This window comes from Pelodiscus sinensis, chromosome 2 (assembly GCF_049634645.1).
Source record: "Pelodiscus sinensis isolate JC-2024 chromosome 2, ASM4963464v1, whole genome shotgun sequence".
Classification (NCBI taxonomy): Eukaryota; Metazoa; Chordata; order Testudines; family Trionychidae; genus Pelodiscus; species Pelodiscus sinensis.
In genome coordinates, this window is record NC_134712.1 from 182027959 (window position 1) to 182046026 (window position 18068).

General features: G+C 43.2%; 1 protein-coding gene and 1 long non-coding RNA gene across 5 annotated transcripts in view; one reads left to right on the plus strand and one right to left on the minus strand.

Annotated features, from left to right (window-relative positions):
• LOC106732194 (uncharacterized) overlaps positions 1-15405 on the plus strand; it is a 31914-nt gene extending 16509 nt beyond the window's left edge. Inside the window, exons 4-5 of the long non-coding RNA XR_001368456.3 lie at positions 13863-13933; positions 14466-15405. This is a non-coding gene — a long non-coding RNA (uncharacterized LOC106732194). The remainder of the gene's footprint in view (positions 1-13862; positions 13934-14465) is intronic.
• GGCT (gamma-glutamylcyclotransferase) lies at positions 23-17782 on the minus strand. Of its 4 annotated transcripts, none has more exons than XM_075921951.1 (5): positions 17640-17782; positions 15382-15546; positions 9358-9503; positions 4780-4915; positions 23-1517 (listed from the first exon to the last, which is right to left on the minus strand). In XM_075921951.1, the coding sequence occupies exons 2-5, from the start codon at positions 15544-15546 to the stop codon at positions 1368-1370; spliced, it is 597 nt and encodes a 198-aa protein (XP_075778066.1). In that variant the 5' UTR covers positions 17640-17782; the 3' UTR covers positions 23-1367. The 4 variants fall into 4 exon arrangements, with proteins under 4 accessions (XP_075778066.1, XP_006125636.2, XP_075778067.1 ...); XM_006125574.4 differs by lacking the exon at positions 17640-17782 and adding an exon at positions 17302-17616; XM_075921952.1 differs by lacking the exon at positions 17640-17782 and adding an exon at positions 16648-16710.
• Positions 17783-18068: the final 286 nt, after the last annotated feature.

Here is an 18068-nt window from a genome sequence, read left to right on the forward strand (position 1 = left end):
AAAGTTACACAAGCCTGAAGTGTAAAACGTTTACAATAAAGATTTCAAAAAAGTATTTTATTACACTTGGTTCACCCATTTCTTGAAATTATACCACAAAACCAGCAAGCCATTAGAGGCAGAACACTGTCCCGTGCTGGTAACTTCCTTAAGGGGGTGGGTTGCCTCCTAGCTTAACATTTTAAAAAGCATATTTTCTATGGAAGATATTTGTATTTTAAAATTCCTTTTTTTAAAACTGGCTTTTATGTGACCAGTATTCAGTGGTATGACATATTGGTTCACAGAGAGTGATTGCACAGCTAAAGGGTAAAGAATAGCCAATAATTAACTTTGAAAATAAAATGTTTACACCTCCCAAATAGAAATTTTTTTTGCTCTACAGAATATAGGTGCTGGAATTAGGGATGTGGGGGTGCCCCTACTTGAAGTGATTTCTATTATATACAGGGTTTCCAGTTTGGGTCAATGGCTCTCAGCATCCCCACTATACAAATTGTTCCAGCACTCCTTCTAAAGAAGTTAGATATGTAAAAATCCAAATCAGCATCAGCTTCATTTCCCACTTTGCATCCCAATTAATCTTATTTACTACATCAGGGGGAAAAAAATGGTTTTTAAACCTGGCTGGAGATCTGTGTGCACCGTAGCTAGGGACCCATAGCTTGATCCTAAAAACCTTAAGCTATATCTACACTGTCACTTTCAGTGCTAAAACTTTAGTCATTCAGGGGTGTGACAAAACACAGCCCAAGCAACAAAAGTTTTAATGCTGAAAAATGCCAGTATAAAACAGAACTTTATCGTTGGGAGCCCCACTCCTGGGCCCTGGCAATAAAACTACAGCCCTTGTTTGGGTTTTTTGACTACACTGCCCAAATCACAGCATTGCAGCAGCAGCAGCAGCACTGTAACCATAGGCAGTGTTACCAGCACTGTATGAGAACTGTAGAAAGTTAAGCTCAACTTTGCAAAGATTTACACATGCACTTAACTTTAAACATGGTACACACAGTTAACAATGTACACTGATCTTTGCAAGATCAGAGCCTTAAATTGCACATCAAATCCAATATCTTGTTGAATTAAAACATGACAAGTTCACCATTCTTTATCAAAGAAAGAAATTATTGCTAATCAGCATATGACAAGTTCACCATTCTTTATCAAAGAAAGAAATTATTGCTAATCAGCATATTAAGAAGAAAGATGCCTAAAAAATGCCTAAATCAAAATGAAAAATCCATACATTCCAAGACCAGAAAGGACCACTGAGATAACCTAATTTGATCACCTGTATAATATAAGCAATACAAATAAATCACAGGCAAGGAAGTGGAAATGGAAATATTTTGGGAAGAACTTTTCTACTGAGTTGTTGTTTCCTTCTCCGTAATAGCAGCTTCAATTTCTTCAAAGATTGACACTGGCCCTGCATAGTTGTTAGTCTCTATAGCTTCTAATTTCTTCTGATAGGCAGCTGGCAAGCCATTCTGTTTTGCACCCATGCAGATGACCTACAATTAAAAAAAAACCAAAACTTTTAACATCACTTTGTAATGAAAGAGTTAGATCACACCTTTACTTGTGTAAAAATAGTGCCACTTAAGATAATGGAACTAAAACAAAATGCACACCTTACCTTACCAGAAAAGGGAAGGCAGTAAAAAACACCAACTATGAAGACTTCTGAATATCTCACAAGTGCCAATATAATGAATCTGAAGCAGTTCACATATTGCTGTGCTGGGTACTAGTACAAAACCCTAGGAGACTATTGTGTAAGCGCCTTAACATTATTTCAATTCATTTCTGCCTTCAAGATAGAGGATTTCAATCTTCAACCAGTCTCAGCATAAATCCTCCTTAGTGAGAAGTAACTAGAATGCTTTGGGCTATTAAAAAAATCCTGAGATGGTGCACCAACAGCTACCAAGTCTTTCTAATTTGATTGGACAGTAGTAAATATGACTCAGAACAACAGTAGCAAAGAAACTATTTAGATGTAGCATAAAGTAAGACGTTTCTCTGCTGATTCTTTTACTGATGCTTTCCTTCATCCACAATGAAATGAAAGTTTGTAATATATTTATGGGAAGTGAGAAAAAAAGATACAGGAAATTACTGGGGTAGAGTTTACAAAAATAAAAACTACTTATCCCGGGTATGGAGATACCACACACATATACATAGAGGCATTTAGTCACTGACACAGCCACATGACATGAACAGCCCCAACTTGTCTTCTTGAGAGCACTTTTACTTCTCTTACAGAATACAGTGTCTGAATTGATATGACTATAACGAAGAAAAGTCAAAGTAGGAATGAGCCAGTGATGATGCAATTGTGAAGGAGGGGAGCCAGAGTGAAAAGAGAACTGATAAAATACACACAAACACACACACAAAGGCTGTGTCTGCACTGGCAAGATTTCGCGCAAAAGCGGCTGCCACGAGTATTTGTGCAAGAACACTGACGTTTTAATGTACGAAATCAGTGCTTCTTGCGCAAATACTCTGACGTTCCCGCTCAGGGATAAGCCCTCTTGTGCAAGTATTCTTGCGCAAGAGGCCAGTGTAGACAGGCAACGTTAATTTCTTGCGCAAGAAAGCCCGATGGCTAAAATGGCAAATCTTTTGCGCAAAAGCACATGCCAGTATAGACGCTCTCTTACGTAAATACTTTTAATGGAAAAACTTTTTCGTTAGAAGTATTTGCGCAAAATCATGCCAGTGTAGATGCAGCCTAAGTCAGTAAGTTACAATGCCCATAACAGTTTCAGTTTTGACATAAAAATGTCTAACTGTACATATTAGATTACACCGCATTAGATTACAGTGTATACAGTAAGATGACTATCTTGCAAAAGTTTACTTGTATGGGGTAATTTTGTTTGACAAATAAAAGATCAGTTTTTCCATACATACAGTATGGCAAGGAGAGTCCCAGATTTTTTATATATATACACATTACCAACCTTTATGTTCATATTAGCATAGTTGTATTTCTTCACACAGCCCCAAAGATATGTCTGGGAGAAACATAAGAGGGAATGATGGTTGGCCAGCACATGAAGGACTCCTGGGGTAGTGTTTGTTCTTTAAACAAAAAAAGAAAGTCTGATTCTGCAAGTGGATCCATAAGGATGGATCCCTGGTTCAACAGGAGTAACATATGCATAAGCGTTGTAGAATCACGTCCAGTTAGTTGTTTTCAGTAGAAAGTCACTCTGGCAACTTGTTGATTTTCATCTGTAATTCTGATTAGCTAAACATTTCTAGACATGTAGTCACACTGGCTCTGGCTAGGACCTCAGATCTCACCAGCTAAGCAAGTCAGGCCTGTTTGGAACGTAGGCACACCTCCCAAAAGAGTCAGTGTGCTGCAGGGGTGCTGGTGACTCATATGGAACTCTTTCTTTCAAACCAGTACCACAGCAGAGAACACAGATCCATGTTCGTGTTGCGCTTCCCATCAGTACCCGGCCCAAGCCAGGGAAACTAATGATCCAACTGATGATCGTTCAGTAATGAATCCTGGTCACATGCCACTTGAGGCACACTGCACATATACTAAGACATTCTAGCCAGTGTCTCAGAACAACATTACAAGGCCTGTGATGTTGGAGAGGTCAAACCAAAAAACTAATTACTTGTAGTCATTAAAGATCCTAGGTCACCTTTTACAAGAGTGGAGATATTAATACCTACATCCTTGCCAGATTTCAGGTCAGAAAGTTAAGTTCTGTTCACTAAAATTTCCCCCGAGACTTCAGTTGAGTAGTGATCTGTTCCAACTACAGTAAAACTCAGATGGTCCAGCAGCTGATGGTCCGGCACTCCTGATGGTCCAGCACCATCAGGAAACCGGAAGTGCTCCAGGCAGCCGGACCATTGGAGCTGCTCTGCCCCCAGCTTCAGCTAAAACTGATCAGCAGCTGAATCGGGGAAGCTGGGGGCAGAGCAGCTGGAGTGCTGCTGGGTAGGTCCCATAGCGCTGGCCCTCGGTGCTGCGGGACCAACCCGGCAGCACCCCAGCTGTCCCCGATTTAGCCGCTGCTGAAACTTACCAGCAGCTGACTACAGGAAGCCCGAGGGAGAGCTGCTCTGCCCCGGCTTCCTGAAGTCAGCCGCTGGTCAGTTTCAGCAGCAGCTGACTTGGGGACACCTGGGGCAGAGCAACTGGGGTGCTGCCAGGTTGGTCCCACAGCGCCAAGGTGCGGCGCTGCGGGGACCAACCCCGCAGTGCCCCAGCTGCTCTGTCCCAGGCGTCCGGATTCAGCTGCTGTTGAAACTGACCAGCAGCGGCTGAATCAGGGACGCCTGGGGCAGAGCCGGACTATCGGAAGGGGGGCTATGAGGGGTCTGTCTCAGACCCCTCATAGCCCCCCCCTTCCGATAGTCCGGTATATCTGATAATCCGGCACCCCCTGGGTCCTAAAGGTGCCGGATTATCGGAAGTTTACTGTATTTTGTAAAGTGGCTGGGTGCTTGTGGGCAGCTGATGCCACCCCATAGGTAGTTGCACATGAGTTCAGGATGAAGCAATTTGTGGATGGGAGCAATTGCTTTACGTTCAATAGGTCAGATTTACGTTTTGTTTAGTTTCACTGAAGTCAGAATAACAATAGCGACATATTGGCTTAATACATTTGGAAAGAATTGAAATTCTATTTGAAGGAACTATACTATGTAGCAAATGCTATTGTAAGAGAGTATTTTAAATGGGAAGTAGTAATATAATATCCGCTTCAGTTCATGCTCTTTTTAGATGCCTACTTTTTTATACTGTGGTGATGGGAGATCACAGATGTAATCAGTCATCTGATAGCTTCGACAGGTCAACACTTTTCCCTCTTGCGTGCGAACGGAAACTTCTATTGGAACATAAAAACCATCTTCAACCCCTTCTTGCCTGTAAAAAATCAAAACATATACTTTCATTCTGAACCACCAATACAGTGGAGGAAATTATCCTATATCTGAAATAACATGTATTTGCATAGGTGAGTTTTAGCATGGAAATTGGCTTTTTGGCTGCAGTACTGAATAAAATCAATGTATTGCAGTCATTTTGATCACTGCTTGTATCTTGGAAAACTGAATTTAAAAAGTCAATACAACTAATGGCTAAGTTTTTAGATCCAGAACAAATACTGTAAAACCAAGTCTATCCCCGTAACCATGCAAGTTAACTACCAACACTACTTTTTGTGAATAAGTTAATGTCTGTTATATAAATAACATTTTATAATCCACAAAATTATCAGAATTAAAAGACAATGCCAGGATCATTAAGTTCTGTTCTGATAATGAAACAATTGTAACATTTTATCTTGCCCCTTTAATTAGTGTTAAATGGAGATAGTTCTAAAATGGGGAAACTCCCACAGTTCTCTGGGAAAGCACAGCCTTGTGAACAACCCAGCACACCCATTAACATGCCCAGACCTCATTGCATAGAATCTGTACAAAAGCAATGAGCTACGAGATTATATCTAGAACTGCCATAACTAGTTTCTTTCAAAAGAAAGATTTGCCCAGGGGCAGGAGGGGGATAGTAGATTAAAAAAAAAGAGAAGCTAATTAAATTTTTAGCACTATTACAAATGTACTAAGTAAATTGGCAGCAGTAATGGGTGAACGTAGTTGAAATGTCATGAGACCAGGGACAGAATTTAGATAGAATCATTAACTTCTTAGCTAAATATGGCAGGTAAAAATGTGACCACTTAGAACGCCTTGTCTAGGTTTTAACCAGAATCATTACAGAGGTATCTAAGAAACTGACAAGTTATATTTTAAAATGAAAGCATTTAATCACTTTCACAACTGATTTACCATACTAGAAGAGCATGGCCCACGCTGGCTCGATATAAGCATACCCATATGCCTACATGGAACCAGCAGCAGAATTGCAGCCTACAAATAAACAGTATATGAACTTCAGAAACAGATTTCTAGGTCATAGCTGGGGGAAGAAAGAGGAGAGGCCAACAGTGTTTCTTGTTGGGATTTAAACAAAAGTTTGAGTGTCAGGTCAAACTAAAACTTCAAGAAATGTAAATTTTATTCTAAGACCAAACCTCCAAAACTTATGATTAAGAGAAGTGTCTGCAAGAAGTTGAATAGTACCAAGGAAAACAAAGACACAAAGATTCCTCTCCCTTGCTTGCAATCCAAGCACTGTACTATTTGGCTAGTAAATGAGGAACTAAAATTGAAATTGGCTACATGTTATCCAAAAAACAGAACCCAACAAAGACTACTTTCATTGTCCTTGCTGAGGAAAAGTGAACATACACAGTAGGGATGTTAGCATGTAGTTATTTACGTGATTAATCGATAAGTCCAGGCTCATCGGTTAATCCTAACGACTACATGCACACCCTTTACTACTTGTATATCAGAGGTAGCAAAGGTGGGAGCTGGCACTCAGGATAGCCAATTTTTAAGCTTGCTGCCCCCATGTCCCAGCTCCTGAGAAGCCACCTGCGCCCCTTTCCTCATCCCACACTACTGCCTCTGATAGAAAGGCAGCAGCACAGAGTGTGAGGGGGGCAGGTAGGAGCCAGTATATATGGGAAGCTGGCTTTCAAGCTGGCTCTCTGAGTGTACCGACTCCCACAGAGCGCACACCCCTTTGCTGCTGCTTCTGTAACAGAGGCAGCAGCAGCAGGAGGACAGAGGGAGCAGGTGGGAGCTGGCTCCCCCAGAGCACCAGCTCTCGCCTGCCCCTCTGCGTGTAAATGTGAGAAATTCAACAGTTACAAGTTTACAAAAATAAACATTTGCCAATAATGTTTAATAATCCAACATAAAGAAAGTTAGTCATAGTTAAAAATAGATTATGTCACAATAAGCAGACAGTTACGAATGTGTGCAATTAAATTAAACGCAAACAGTCCCATTGACTTCAGCAGGACTATTTGATCTGTGTATTTAACATTTAAGGCTTTGTCTACACTAGAACCAGAGGTGAAAGTAAGGGGGTGCTGCCTACTGCACAGCTCCAGCAAGAACTGACTGAGCTGCAGCAAAAACCAGCAGAGACCCGGGTGGCGATAGGCCAGTACCTGTAAGAAATTTACATTACTTTCACCCGAGTAGAACTTTTGTAACTCAAGGGTGTGAAAAAACCCACAGATGACCTTACAGCAGCATAACTGTAGTGATACGGCTGTGCCATTGTAAGATCCATAGTGTACACGTAACGTAAGCCTTTGCAGGATTGGAGCCATAGTCCTCACAAGGACACTGCCACGTTATCAGAACAAAAGCCAATTTAAGTATTTTAACAGGTAAAAAGCTGGTAATTACTTTATTTCTAGAGGGCAAGGTGTGCAGAAAGAGAAAAAATGTCTATTAACAGACACAAAATGCCAATTTTTAACATCCGATAAAAACGTTTTCTGCTCCATCACTTTTCACTTCATGGTTACTCCATCATAATTATACCCCATCACTAGGAAGATGGGGGAGATAAAACCTGACTATCCAATGAAAAGATTAGCACTAGATTTTCTTTAATTTAAATCATGTTTTCCTTATAGGTCATAAAGAAGCAAAAAGGAGGACAAATCCAGTTTCTTTCCTCTATCAGATCATCTATAGGACATATTAGTAACTTGTCAGGGCACCGAGTCAGCAATACAAATGCTCTTCCTGTAACATTTCTGTTGAGTTTGAGCAGTCAAGTCTCCAGAGCTGCCAAGCAGGTACTTTCACTAGAATTAAAACTGATTTTAAAAAAATAAGAGCAAGTGATTTAAGATCCCACAATACAAATTGGGGAGAGGAATAGTTCAGTGGTTTGAGCATTGGCCTACTAAACCCAGGGGGTGAGCTCAATCCTTGAGGGAGCCATTTAGGAATCGCAGGCAAATCTGTCAGGGATGGTAGTTGGTCCTGCTGTGAGGGTAGGGGACTGGACTTAATGACCTCTCAAGGTCCCTTCCAGATCTATGAAATAGTATATCTCCATATATTATATTTATTAAATTACAAGAATTTACCAATCAACCTATTCTTTCCTGATAGTGTTGGTCAGGGTACAATCTTCCCTCAGACAGAAACAATTAATGGCTCTTTAGGTGTGTGCCATATGTTAGGTTTCAGGAAAGCATGACAACAGTTAAGATGCTGTAGAAAAGAGAGAGAAGTCACTAGTAGGATCAGCATTGTGAGGAGAAAGGGGCAGAAAAGAACTGGGATAGGAATGCTTCCCAGTGAGAAGTACACACGGTAACTTACTGCTCCGATTTAATCTAATTCCAGTGTCTCCAAACTAAACTTTTTAACATTAATTTTATTCCTCAACTCCTGAAAGTGTTCACAATGGGCCTGATTGTGTGAGGTGATGAAGTCAATGGCAGCTGAGAGCATTCTTCCCCTTGCAGATTTAGACTCATTACACACCCTTAATGTGCAAGCTGAAATTTCAGTTTTATAGACAAGACCATTAAAAGCTGTAACAAACAAGAAGTACAGAGCTCTGGCCAAAGTTTCCAACAGTGCCTAAAGCTATGCTCCTATATCCTTATTAGGGCGCCCGCAAAAGAGTGGGATGATTTTCTGAGGCTTTTGTTATATACTGCCTCAATGCTCTCCAGCACACATACAGGCAGATAAACAATTTGAAAAGTGGCAGAGCTAAGTTGTCACTGAACAGGGGCAGGACAGGTTTGTATTAGGAAGGATAATTACGTCAATTCACAGTTCCCATGCTCATCATTTTAGAGATCTGAATGGCACCGCCACAAGAGTTTCTTAGTCTGCTCCCTAGTTATTTCATAATTTGGACTAACCTCAAAGCAAACATTTCAAAAATCTGTGGCAAGCATAGGAAATTGCTGTATTAGTGGCTCTTCCAAGAGCTCCCTTCGCTAGCATCGAAGAGCTGGTTCTCAACTGTGCAGCCTAGCTCATCTTCCTCCAGCTGGAACCCAAGATCTAAGCATGGTGCTCATATCTGTCTACTGATGTAGGAATCCCAATGTCAAAGTCAGTATCATCTCCGCTCCGCTGCAGGACAAAACAGATAACGGGGCTGCGAAGGCAGAAAACCTTGCTCAAAGAACTTTCATAATTAGTAAATGTGGAAAGAAAGTGTGACAATTTTTTAAAGTCAGTTCAACAGTTCAGAATCTCCTCCAGGTATTAAAGACCTTCTTTAAAGTTCTTTTGCTTTTCAAAAGTTAAAACAGATTATCAACTTCCAAAACTGAGTTAAGTTTGTTTTAGAATCCGATGCTTTCTCCCTGATCCAAAACAAACTCACCACTTGGATTACTGAAAAATAACCATTGCATTTGGCTTGCTTAAAATGATAAGACATTAAAATTATAAATCACCTACTTATCCAGAGAATTTAAATGGCTAGTGTTCATTTTCCACACTACTCCCCACACTTCGTCTCCAGGGCTTTGAACAATGGTAGCTACACCTCCATGCCAGTAAGAAGTTGCTTTGCCTTGATGATGGCCAAAAATGAGTTTAAAATCCTGCAAATTAAACCAATGCAAATGATCAATTTCCACTGAACCTCAGTGATTTGGGTTTTCTTAACAAAGCACTAGTTTAAGCTGTCTACAAGAAAAGCCAGAATAACCACAAGGAAGTTACTTTTCCTTCATTAACAATGTGATCCAGCTCTCTCTGTGTTTAATTGGATGTTTTCTACAGACTTCAGTAGGAGGTCTGGAAGAAGGAAGAAAGCTATGGTAGGTTCATTTGTAATGGAACTGCACTGTGAAATATGTTCCCAGATCTGGATATATCTCTATTTTTAGGCCAAACAACAGAATTGCTAGAAAATGAGATTGGCAAGGAAAGAGCAAGAACCTCATCTCAATACAATAGATGCATTCTAAATGAAATACAATGATAGCAAGGGGATGTCAGTAACTTTTTGAAGTTCAAATCCCATTTCTGAAATGATTTTCTGCTGCCCTTCAGATGTTTAGAAGGGTTTTTTTTCCAGCGGGGGGAGGAGTGGGGCTGAGAGCCACAGCATCACACCTGTTAGGGCCCAGTACTCCTCCTTGTCCCCTTCTTCTCTGTGTACATGCATGCTTTTCTGTGTCAGCTGCTTAATTCTTTTTCTGGTGCTGCTGTTAATCATGAAAGCTTCTTGAAGTGCATAAGGAAGAGTAAGTCTGAGTGGTGCCAAACAGGGCATGTGAGAAGTCCTCATGCTAGCATATGAGAAAAGAAAGGAACTGAAACTGACCAAAAAAATTGAGTAACAGAAAGTACTATCAAACGCACAAAGCAAGTGGGAAAAAAGTTTCTAAGCTTTTCAGTTAGAATATTTTTTGGGTGTTACTTCTGAGAATAGAAGATGAGTGACTTCTAAGGGATATTTTCATCAGTTTTTTTTAACCCACTGTAGGAACAAAATTGAGATACTTCACACACCTCCTATTCTCACAAATAGCACCCAAGTTTACCATAAAGTTTCCTATAAAATTAAATACAGGAAACTTTTCCTCATTTTTTTTTTCAGTTTTACTTCGTGCTCTGGACAGCATTCAGCACACTGGGTCTACATCTAGACTGCAGGCTTCTTGTGCAAGAAACTTTTGTCAGAAGAGATCTTCCGCAAAAGCTACTTGCGCAAGAGCGCGTCCACACTGCAAAAGCGCATTGAAAAAGCAATGCACTTTTGTGAAAGAGAGCGTCCAAACTGCCTGGATGCTCTCTCGCAAGTAAGCAGTGATTGCTATGGACAGAATGGCCAGCAGGGCACCTGTGCTTTTCCCCCTCTTCCCTCTTCTTGCGCAAAAAAACCCTTTTCTCCATTTATACATGCCTTCTTGCACAAAAAGGCATTCTTCCTCATAGAATGAGGATTACCAATTGCACAAAAACCCCTCTGATCTTTCGATTTACTTGCGCAAAAACGCACTTGAGGTGTGGACACTCTGGGAATTTTTGCGGAAAAACAACTGTAGTGTAGACCTAGTCTGTGTGATGAATCACTTGTCAGCCAGTTTGCAGCTTGCATGGGCCCTATTCAAGACCAAGCAACCTTCTTTAAACTACATTTAAGCTCCTCCCCTCCTTTTTTTAAACTGACTATATTTCAAACTGAAGTTCCTTTACAGTGTCCTTACTTAAGGATTTTAAATTCTGAAGTGAGCCAACTCTTAAAATATGTTTTCAATCTCTGAAATATTTTTGAAATTGGGAGGGCTAAAAAAGTCGAGTCTGCACTTTGGAGACTCTTGTCTAATTTTCAATAAACCTTGAGGATGCAACAGATGGTTTTGCAAGATATGCCCCCTATACTAGAGGATGCAATTAAAACCTCCAAAAAGGAACTTCTCAAAGAGCTCTCTAAAATAAAAACATTATATACGCTCATCCTCAGCCATTCCATGAGTTGCTACAAAGTGCTTTAAGAGTGTAAGGGTCACCAGACTCTTGTATATTACTCAAGACTCTAGGCTAGATCCTGCAAATTCAAGCATGAGTATCTGTATGCATGCCAGTAGCCCTACTGAAGTCAAAGGCAAAAAGTAAGATGCAGGTAAGTGTTTGCAGAATAGGGCTCTCTTTCCCTTAAAGAGGATGCCTTTCGGGTTATGTACAGAGCCCAGCACATTAAGGATACTTTAATAAATTATTTTTTGATAATGTCTTAAGATTTTCCTGTTTTAAGACCACTGTGGTCCTGACTCTGCAAAGTACTCAGCACCTCTAGTGCCTATTGGAATTAAGAGCAATAAAGTCCCTGGGCACTACTGGGCTCATACCCTTAATTTTTTTCTTTGTCCCTCTCCTAAATGTTGATCCAATTTTAGCTGAATTATCCTTCATGTATTTCCTCGTGCGCATTTACTATAATCACTAATTCCCATCCCCCAGTCACCCCTCACATTCAGATTGTAATTTTTACACCCTCCCTTGCTTCTTTGTCAAAGTTAACACTCCTGTTCAGTCCCCTTAACCTTTTATTCCAAAGCTGATTTTACTCTCTACCCGTACCCAGTTTCACAGTACGCAAATTACGTCTGAAGTCAACTATTATCCAAATAGTGCCTTTTCATTCTGAAATCTCAGTTCTTTTTTAAACACAGTATAACTGAATCAGTACAGAGCAATTGACCAAACCCAGTTTGTGTTCTTAGCCCACTGTACATCTAGGACACAGGTCTTTTCAAAACCACCAGAAATTGAGAGCCAGATCATAACATTGCTGCACAGTATATTTACTCCATAACCCAAAAAACGATAAAGCAAGCTGAAGATTGGATTTAGGCAAAAAGCCTTCACACAACTTTTTGTGTGTGCATGCTAGATCAGGCCTCGTATGCAGGGGAGTGTGAAGGGTGCAAACATCACTCCGCCCAATGGTCCTACATGGTCCCCCATGAGGCTGATTCCAGCTGAGCTGGAGAAGCCTGGGATGGTGCGTTGCCTCAGCCTCCCTCCCCAATACTCTGACCAGCAGGAAAAAGACAGAAGTGCACCACTTCTCCCCCTCTCCCAGGACCGAGATAATGGGGCAGGGGGAAGGGGAGGGGGAGCAATGCAGCGAGGGAGTGAGCTATGTCTGATGGGCCACTGTTCACTGGGGGAAACTCAGGCAGATTTCACAGTGCTCCGTCCAAAGCAGAGTAGCTCTGCAGCCAAAACAAGGCTGGGCCTCAATGGCACTATCTAGTCCTTTTTGTGTGTGTGTGTGTGGAAACCACGTGAACAACACGAATTGTAATAAACATCCAAAAGTTAAAACACAGTTAACGCCATAAAATAATTATTCTATTGACTACAACAAACCTATATTTTAAAGTTAGGTGATTATTACTTCAACTCAACCATCAAGCAGGAATGAATGGTTAAACTTAAGAGAAAAAATGTGATGCATGATCTTGAAAAGTCACAAAGAAAATACAAATCAGTACAGGTGGCACATTAAAGATATTTGGAAGGAAGAGCCACCCTGTATGACATTAAGATTTTCATTCGTGTCCACTAATTTTGAGTACCTCCATTCTTGGGTTCTCCACTTATAGTCTTAGATGCCTTAAGTTAAGTACTTCAAATTTATTCCCCTCCTTTGGTCTTACCACAAAAAAGCCACACAAATGACCACAACTGGCAGCCTCCAGTCAAGGGAGGTCCAAGAGTAGCAGAATGACATTTCTATGTTTATGTCATACCAAGACGGCTGTGTAGCAGCATTTTTGTGTGGAATTTACACCTGCATTGTTTCCACCAGTATTAAGTTGGCTCAAACCAGTGATTTTAGTCCTACTGTTCATGAAAATCACACATATCTTTAAAAAATAACACTAACAAGAAAATTCTTCTGCACAAACCACTCATTCTGATAAAAAAAAAAAACACATTCATTTATGCTGTCACATGCTCATTTTTCCCAATTACATTTTTCTGGTTTGCCATGTAATTTAATTATTCTTAATACAGTGTAATGACTCCAAAGCCTTTCTACTAGTTAATGCAGGTTGTGTGTGTGAAGGGTGTGAACACCCCCCCACCCCATAACCTCTGGGGTCTTCCAGTGCAGGAGCAGCACGCTGCCGGAGCCTCCCTCCCCCAAGCTCCCTCCCCCATGCTCCAGCTGGCCAGGGACATCCCTGTATACCTCATTCCACAAGGATTAAGGGACATTTCGGAATAGCTGTTTATTTTGAAAATTACAAAATAAGTTATTTTAAAATTAATTTAAAAGAAGTTATACAATTTGCGTAGCTCAAATTGCGTAGCTTATTTCAAGCTAAGGGTGCAGTGTAGACGTACCCTTACTGAGCATTACCCTCTCTCTGGAGAAGGAGAGGCTTGCAGCCATCTATTTATCGCTAAGAAATTGAGTTGTCCCAGTTTCCTTTCAGCAACCAGTTTGTCCAGGAAGAAACTTCAGAGGACGTCGTTCCAGCCTCAGTGGAGATTGTTGAAACAAGTGGTAAGTCGACAAACTCACTGGTCCCCTAGGAAAGGGAGGATGGCTCTGTGCGTCTAGAAGGGGAGGGGCCTTAGGCAGAAGGGGCGGGGCTAGCGCAGCCAGTCCTCAGTGCTCCAACCTCAGTCCCCTCCCCCAGCGCCATCGAGAGCATGCCATTTAGGACTCTGCAGTGCACTGCATGGGACTCTGGTGGTAATTTAAAGGGCCTGGGGCTCCAGCTGCTGCTGTAGTAGTGCCAGCCAAGAGCCCCAAGCCCCTTTTAATCGCCCAGCCCCAGGGAAATTGCCCTTTTTGCCCACCCCATCGGCAGTCTTGGTAAGCAGCATCACTTTGAGTGGTAAGCCCTTCAAAGAATACCACACAGATTACAATACTGAGGCATAAGAAAAATGAGAAATTAGTAACTTCTTAGCCTAGAATAAAAAATTCTTGATTATGAGAGCTCATCTAGCTTTTAATGAAAAATTTGATCTAATAAGCACTTTCAGATTTCTCACTTAGACAATCTCCATTAATTTTGTCTATCTCCTAGAACTGGAAAAAACCTTGAAGGGTCAAGTCCAGTCCCCTGCCTTCACAGCAGGACCAAGTACCATCCCTGACAAACTTTTGCCCCCATTTCACTAAATGGCCTCCACAAGGATTGAACTCACAACCCTGGGTTTAGCAGGCCAATCCTCAAACCACTGAGCTATTCCTCTTTATTCTGGCATGAGAAGTCCTCTTAATTCAGCTGAACTCTTACCAGTTTCAACAGAAGTTCTCTCTCATGAAGAAATTTCCTTATGTAGCAAAATATTTTTCCAAGAAGTTCTCTGACATCTTCATTGCATTACATTTTAAGCAGATCTAAGCTATCAAACAGCATAAAACGTCAGCACAGTTTTCCTCATAGTTTTAACCAAGGTAAAAAATTTGATCTGCTAACACTGGTTGTTTTAAAAAATAAAAGGACTGGATACAACTCTTAACCAGTCAATTGGATTTTAGCATTTTAGTCATGCACCCTCCATTATTTCAGAGACTCATTTGTAGATCTTCACCAATACTGATTTCAGTCTGCCTCCCTGGAGGATAACCTATAGGTTGAGCATATAAGGGTGCCTGGGGGGGGCTCTAAATACTCAGAACTCTGCCAGTTTACATGATCAAGAGTATTCTCAATCCAGGTAGCCTATGAAGCAGTATAGCGAAGGCATCAGTAACATTTCACAAGTCTTGTTCAGACATGAACTTAGAGCTTCACAAAGCATCCCTCAAAATTCTATAGGGCTTCAAAATTGTTAGTGAAATATAACATTTACGCTTACATAGCAGCTATGTCTCCTCCCCAGATTCCTGAAATCATAATTAAAAACACAGATTAAGAATACATTTCTTTGGTATATGCAAAAGAAAAGGGGAAAGAAAGGAGAATACCAGTTTCCATCTCACTCATAGACACAGACCTGCAAAATGGCTATGAAACAGAAAACGGCAGATGGATTTTTAAGCCGGATCCTCTCCTGCAACAGGTTACTGCCATAAGCAAAATACAGGAAACTGTCCTCCACAATACCGACTACCAAATTGTCACATGACTGGGTACAAGCACGGCTCATGGGATTCTCCATCTAGTACACACAAAATAATAAGAAAGCAAGTATTAAAGGAAATCACAACAGTGTTTGTGGAGGAATTCTACTTATACCCTCCTCATGCCCCCTGGCCTTGTGACTTCTGTGCTTCCTTCACCATCTTTCTTGAAGCAGCTGCACCCACATTTATTCTTCCCCTTTACTCCTGTTTTTTTTTTTCTTGGTGGCTGCTCCCCCGGCTTATAAACAGATACCAATTTCTCACAGTATAGGGTATCTGTAGCATAGACACAGGAACTAGAGGTGCACTAGGGATGTAAAATTCCATTTAATCAGTTAACCGGTTAAACGTTATGTTTAACCAGTTAATTTCTTAAACAGGGGCAGCCCCCAGCCTGTGTCATGCTGCTCTGGCCAGGCTCGCCATGGATGGGAGCTGCTCCGGCTAGGTGCAGCCCTTGTCTACAGCAGACCGCTCTGGATTGGAACAGTCCCATGCCCACATCAGGCAGGGGGCTTCTCCAGCCCCCGCCAGTTAACCATAACCAGAAAGCATCATTCAGCAAGCATGGTGCTTACCAGTTATCTGGTCAGCCATTCACATCTCCATGGTACAAAGGGTGCTGCAGCACCTGCTGTTTTCACATGGGGTGCCAGCTGCCAATGGCCCCACACCTGGGGCTCTGCACCTGACTTCATGCCTGTCTGGGGCTCTTCTCCCTATGGAGAAAGGACCCATGGATACCCAGGGTCCTGGATACAGGACCCATGTCAGGGGCTCTGCTTCCAGCCCCACACACAGAGTCCCAGATACAGGACCTGCACACAGGACTCTGCACCTGGGGCTCTATGGCTAGGCAGCACCGTGGCTGCACTCCCAGCCCCAAGCTCCCGCTAGTCCCCTTCCTTGAGTCTCCTACATCCCCATGCCCTCTGCCCTGACTCCTGCACCACCCCCACTCTCTGCCCTGACCTCACCCTGCCTTGACTCCGTCAGCCTCCAAGTTCTCCGCAGTTCCCCAACCCTTGCCCTAACTCCTGTGCTCTCCATAACTTCACCCCCATCCCTGAGCTCCCCCACACCCACACACTCCCAGCTCCCTGCCCTGAGCCACCCACACTCCATCCCACACTTACATTTTACAGGTATTGTCCTATCATAATCCTTCGAGCCACCTGCCCTGAGGAACCTCGGGGGGGGGGGGGGGGGGGGGGGGGTTGTGACAGCATAGTACTGATATCTCACCCATTACCAAGACAGTTTCCCCAATTATCACCTTTAATACCATTAACTCACAAACATCCCACTCTCCCTACCTTTAATATCATCAATTCACAGACACTTACCTTCCTTCCTCCCCCTCCCCCCCCCCCCCCCCCCCCCCCGCATCCCCCTTCTGTTCTGCAATGTGATTTGTCCTTTTCATATTTGTTCATTTTTTTAATTGTATCCTTTGGTATATATGGTTGTGACTATTTTCTTCCACTATTTGATCTGAGGAAGTGGGTCTGGCCCACGAAAGCTCATCATCTAATAAACCATCTTGTTAGTCTTTAAAGTGCTACATTGTCCTGCATTTTGCTTCAACTACCCCAGACTAACACGGCTACATTTCTAGTACTGATAAGAAATTCAAGTTACTTTTTCTTTGCTCTACTTCCCAGCCTACACACGGGCGGGCTCCAGGACTCAGGCAAGGGCTCTGTTCCCACCAGCTGCTGTGGTCCTAGCCTCGTTAGCTCCCTTCACCCAATCCACATCCCTCAGCCACAGCCCAGTACTGGCCCTACCTTTGGAGGGGACCCCCGACGAGCTAAGGGAGGGTGCGAAGTAAAAAGCACCCCCGCTCTAAAAACTGTTCCAGCGCCACCGATCTGCAGGGACCTGCCAGCGCGGACTTTGTACACCCCCCTACAGAGCAGAAGCCGGCCCCAGGCTGCTTTCCCGCTCGGGCAGGCGACCCGCGCCCTGCAGCCACGGTGAGTGGCGCTAGGCCCGGGGCTCCCCGCACCAGCGGCCTGGCAGAGCGCTGCAGGCGGGCAGCAAGGCCCCGCTGCGGCCGCACAGCTGCAAGCCCGGCGCGGCCCCCGCCTCGTCCAGCGCGCGCAGCCCGGGGACCCCGCCTCACCTCCCCAGCCAGGCGGGCGCCACGCGGCTGCTACTGCAGCAGAGACCCACCGATCCCGCAGAGACTCTAGCCAGCCGGCAGCCTCGCAACAGCGCTCCCTTCCCATTGGCCGAGCGCCGCGTGCCGCCGCCTCTGATTGGCCAGCGCCTAGGAAATCCCCCCCCCCCAGAGGCTACCTAAGCAGTTTGGGGAGACCCGCTGGCTGATTGGAGCGGCACAGAATGACGTCAGGAGGATGATCCGCCCCCTGCCTCTCTGACTCTGGAGGCTGCAGGCTCGACCTAGGCCACTAGGTGGCGGAAGCGCCGGCAGGAAAGGGCGTTTGATGCAAGGAGCAGCGCTGAGAAGCTGCAGTGACGCTGCGAAGGGCAGCAGACCCCCAGCACTGAGCCTGGCTAGCTAGTGATGCCCCTCTGGGGCTTTCCAGCT

Bases quoted from the DNA above. Each gene is read 5' to 3' on its own strand.
- GGCT (XM_075921951.1), bottom strand. From the start codon at position 15,546: ATGGAGAATCCCATGAGCCGTGCTTGTACCCAGTCATGTGACAATTTG. The intron at 9,504-15,381 runs GTCTGTGTCTAT...TTTAATTTGCAG, and splicing joins GTTTCATAGCCATTTTGCAG to GATTTTAAACTCATTTTTGG. The intron at 1,518-4,779 runs GTAGGCATCTAA...TTTTAATTGTAG, and splicing joins CATCACCACAGTATAAAAAA to GTCATCTGCATGGGTGCAAA.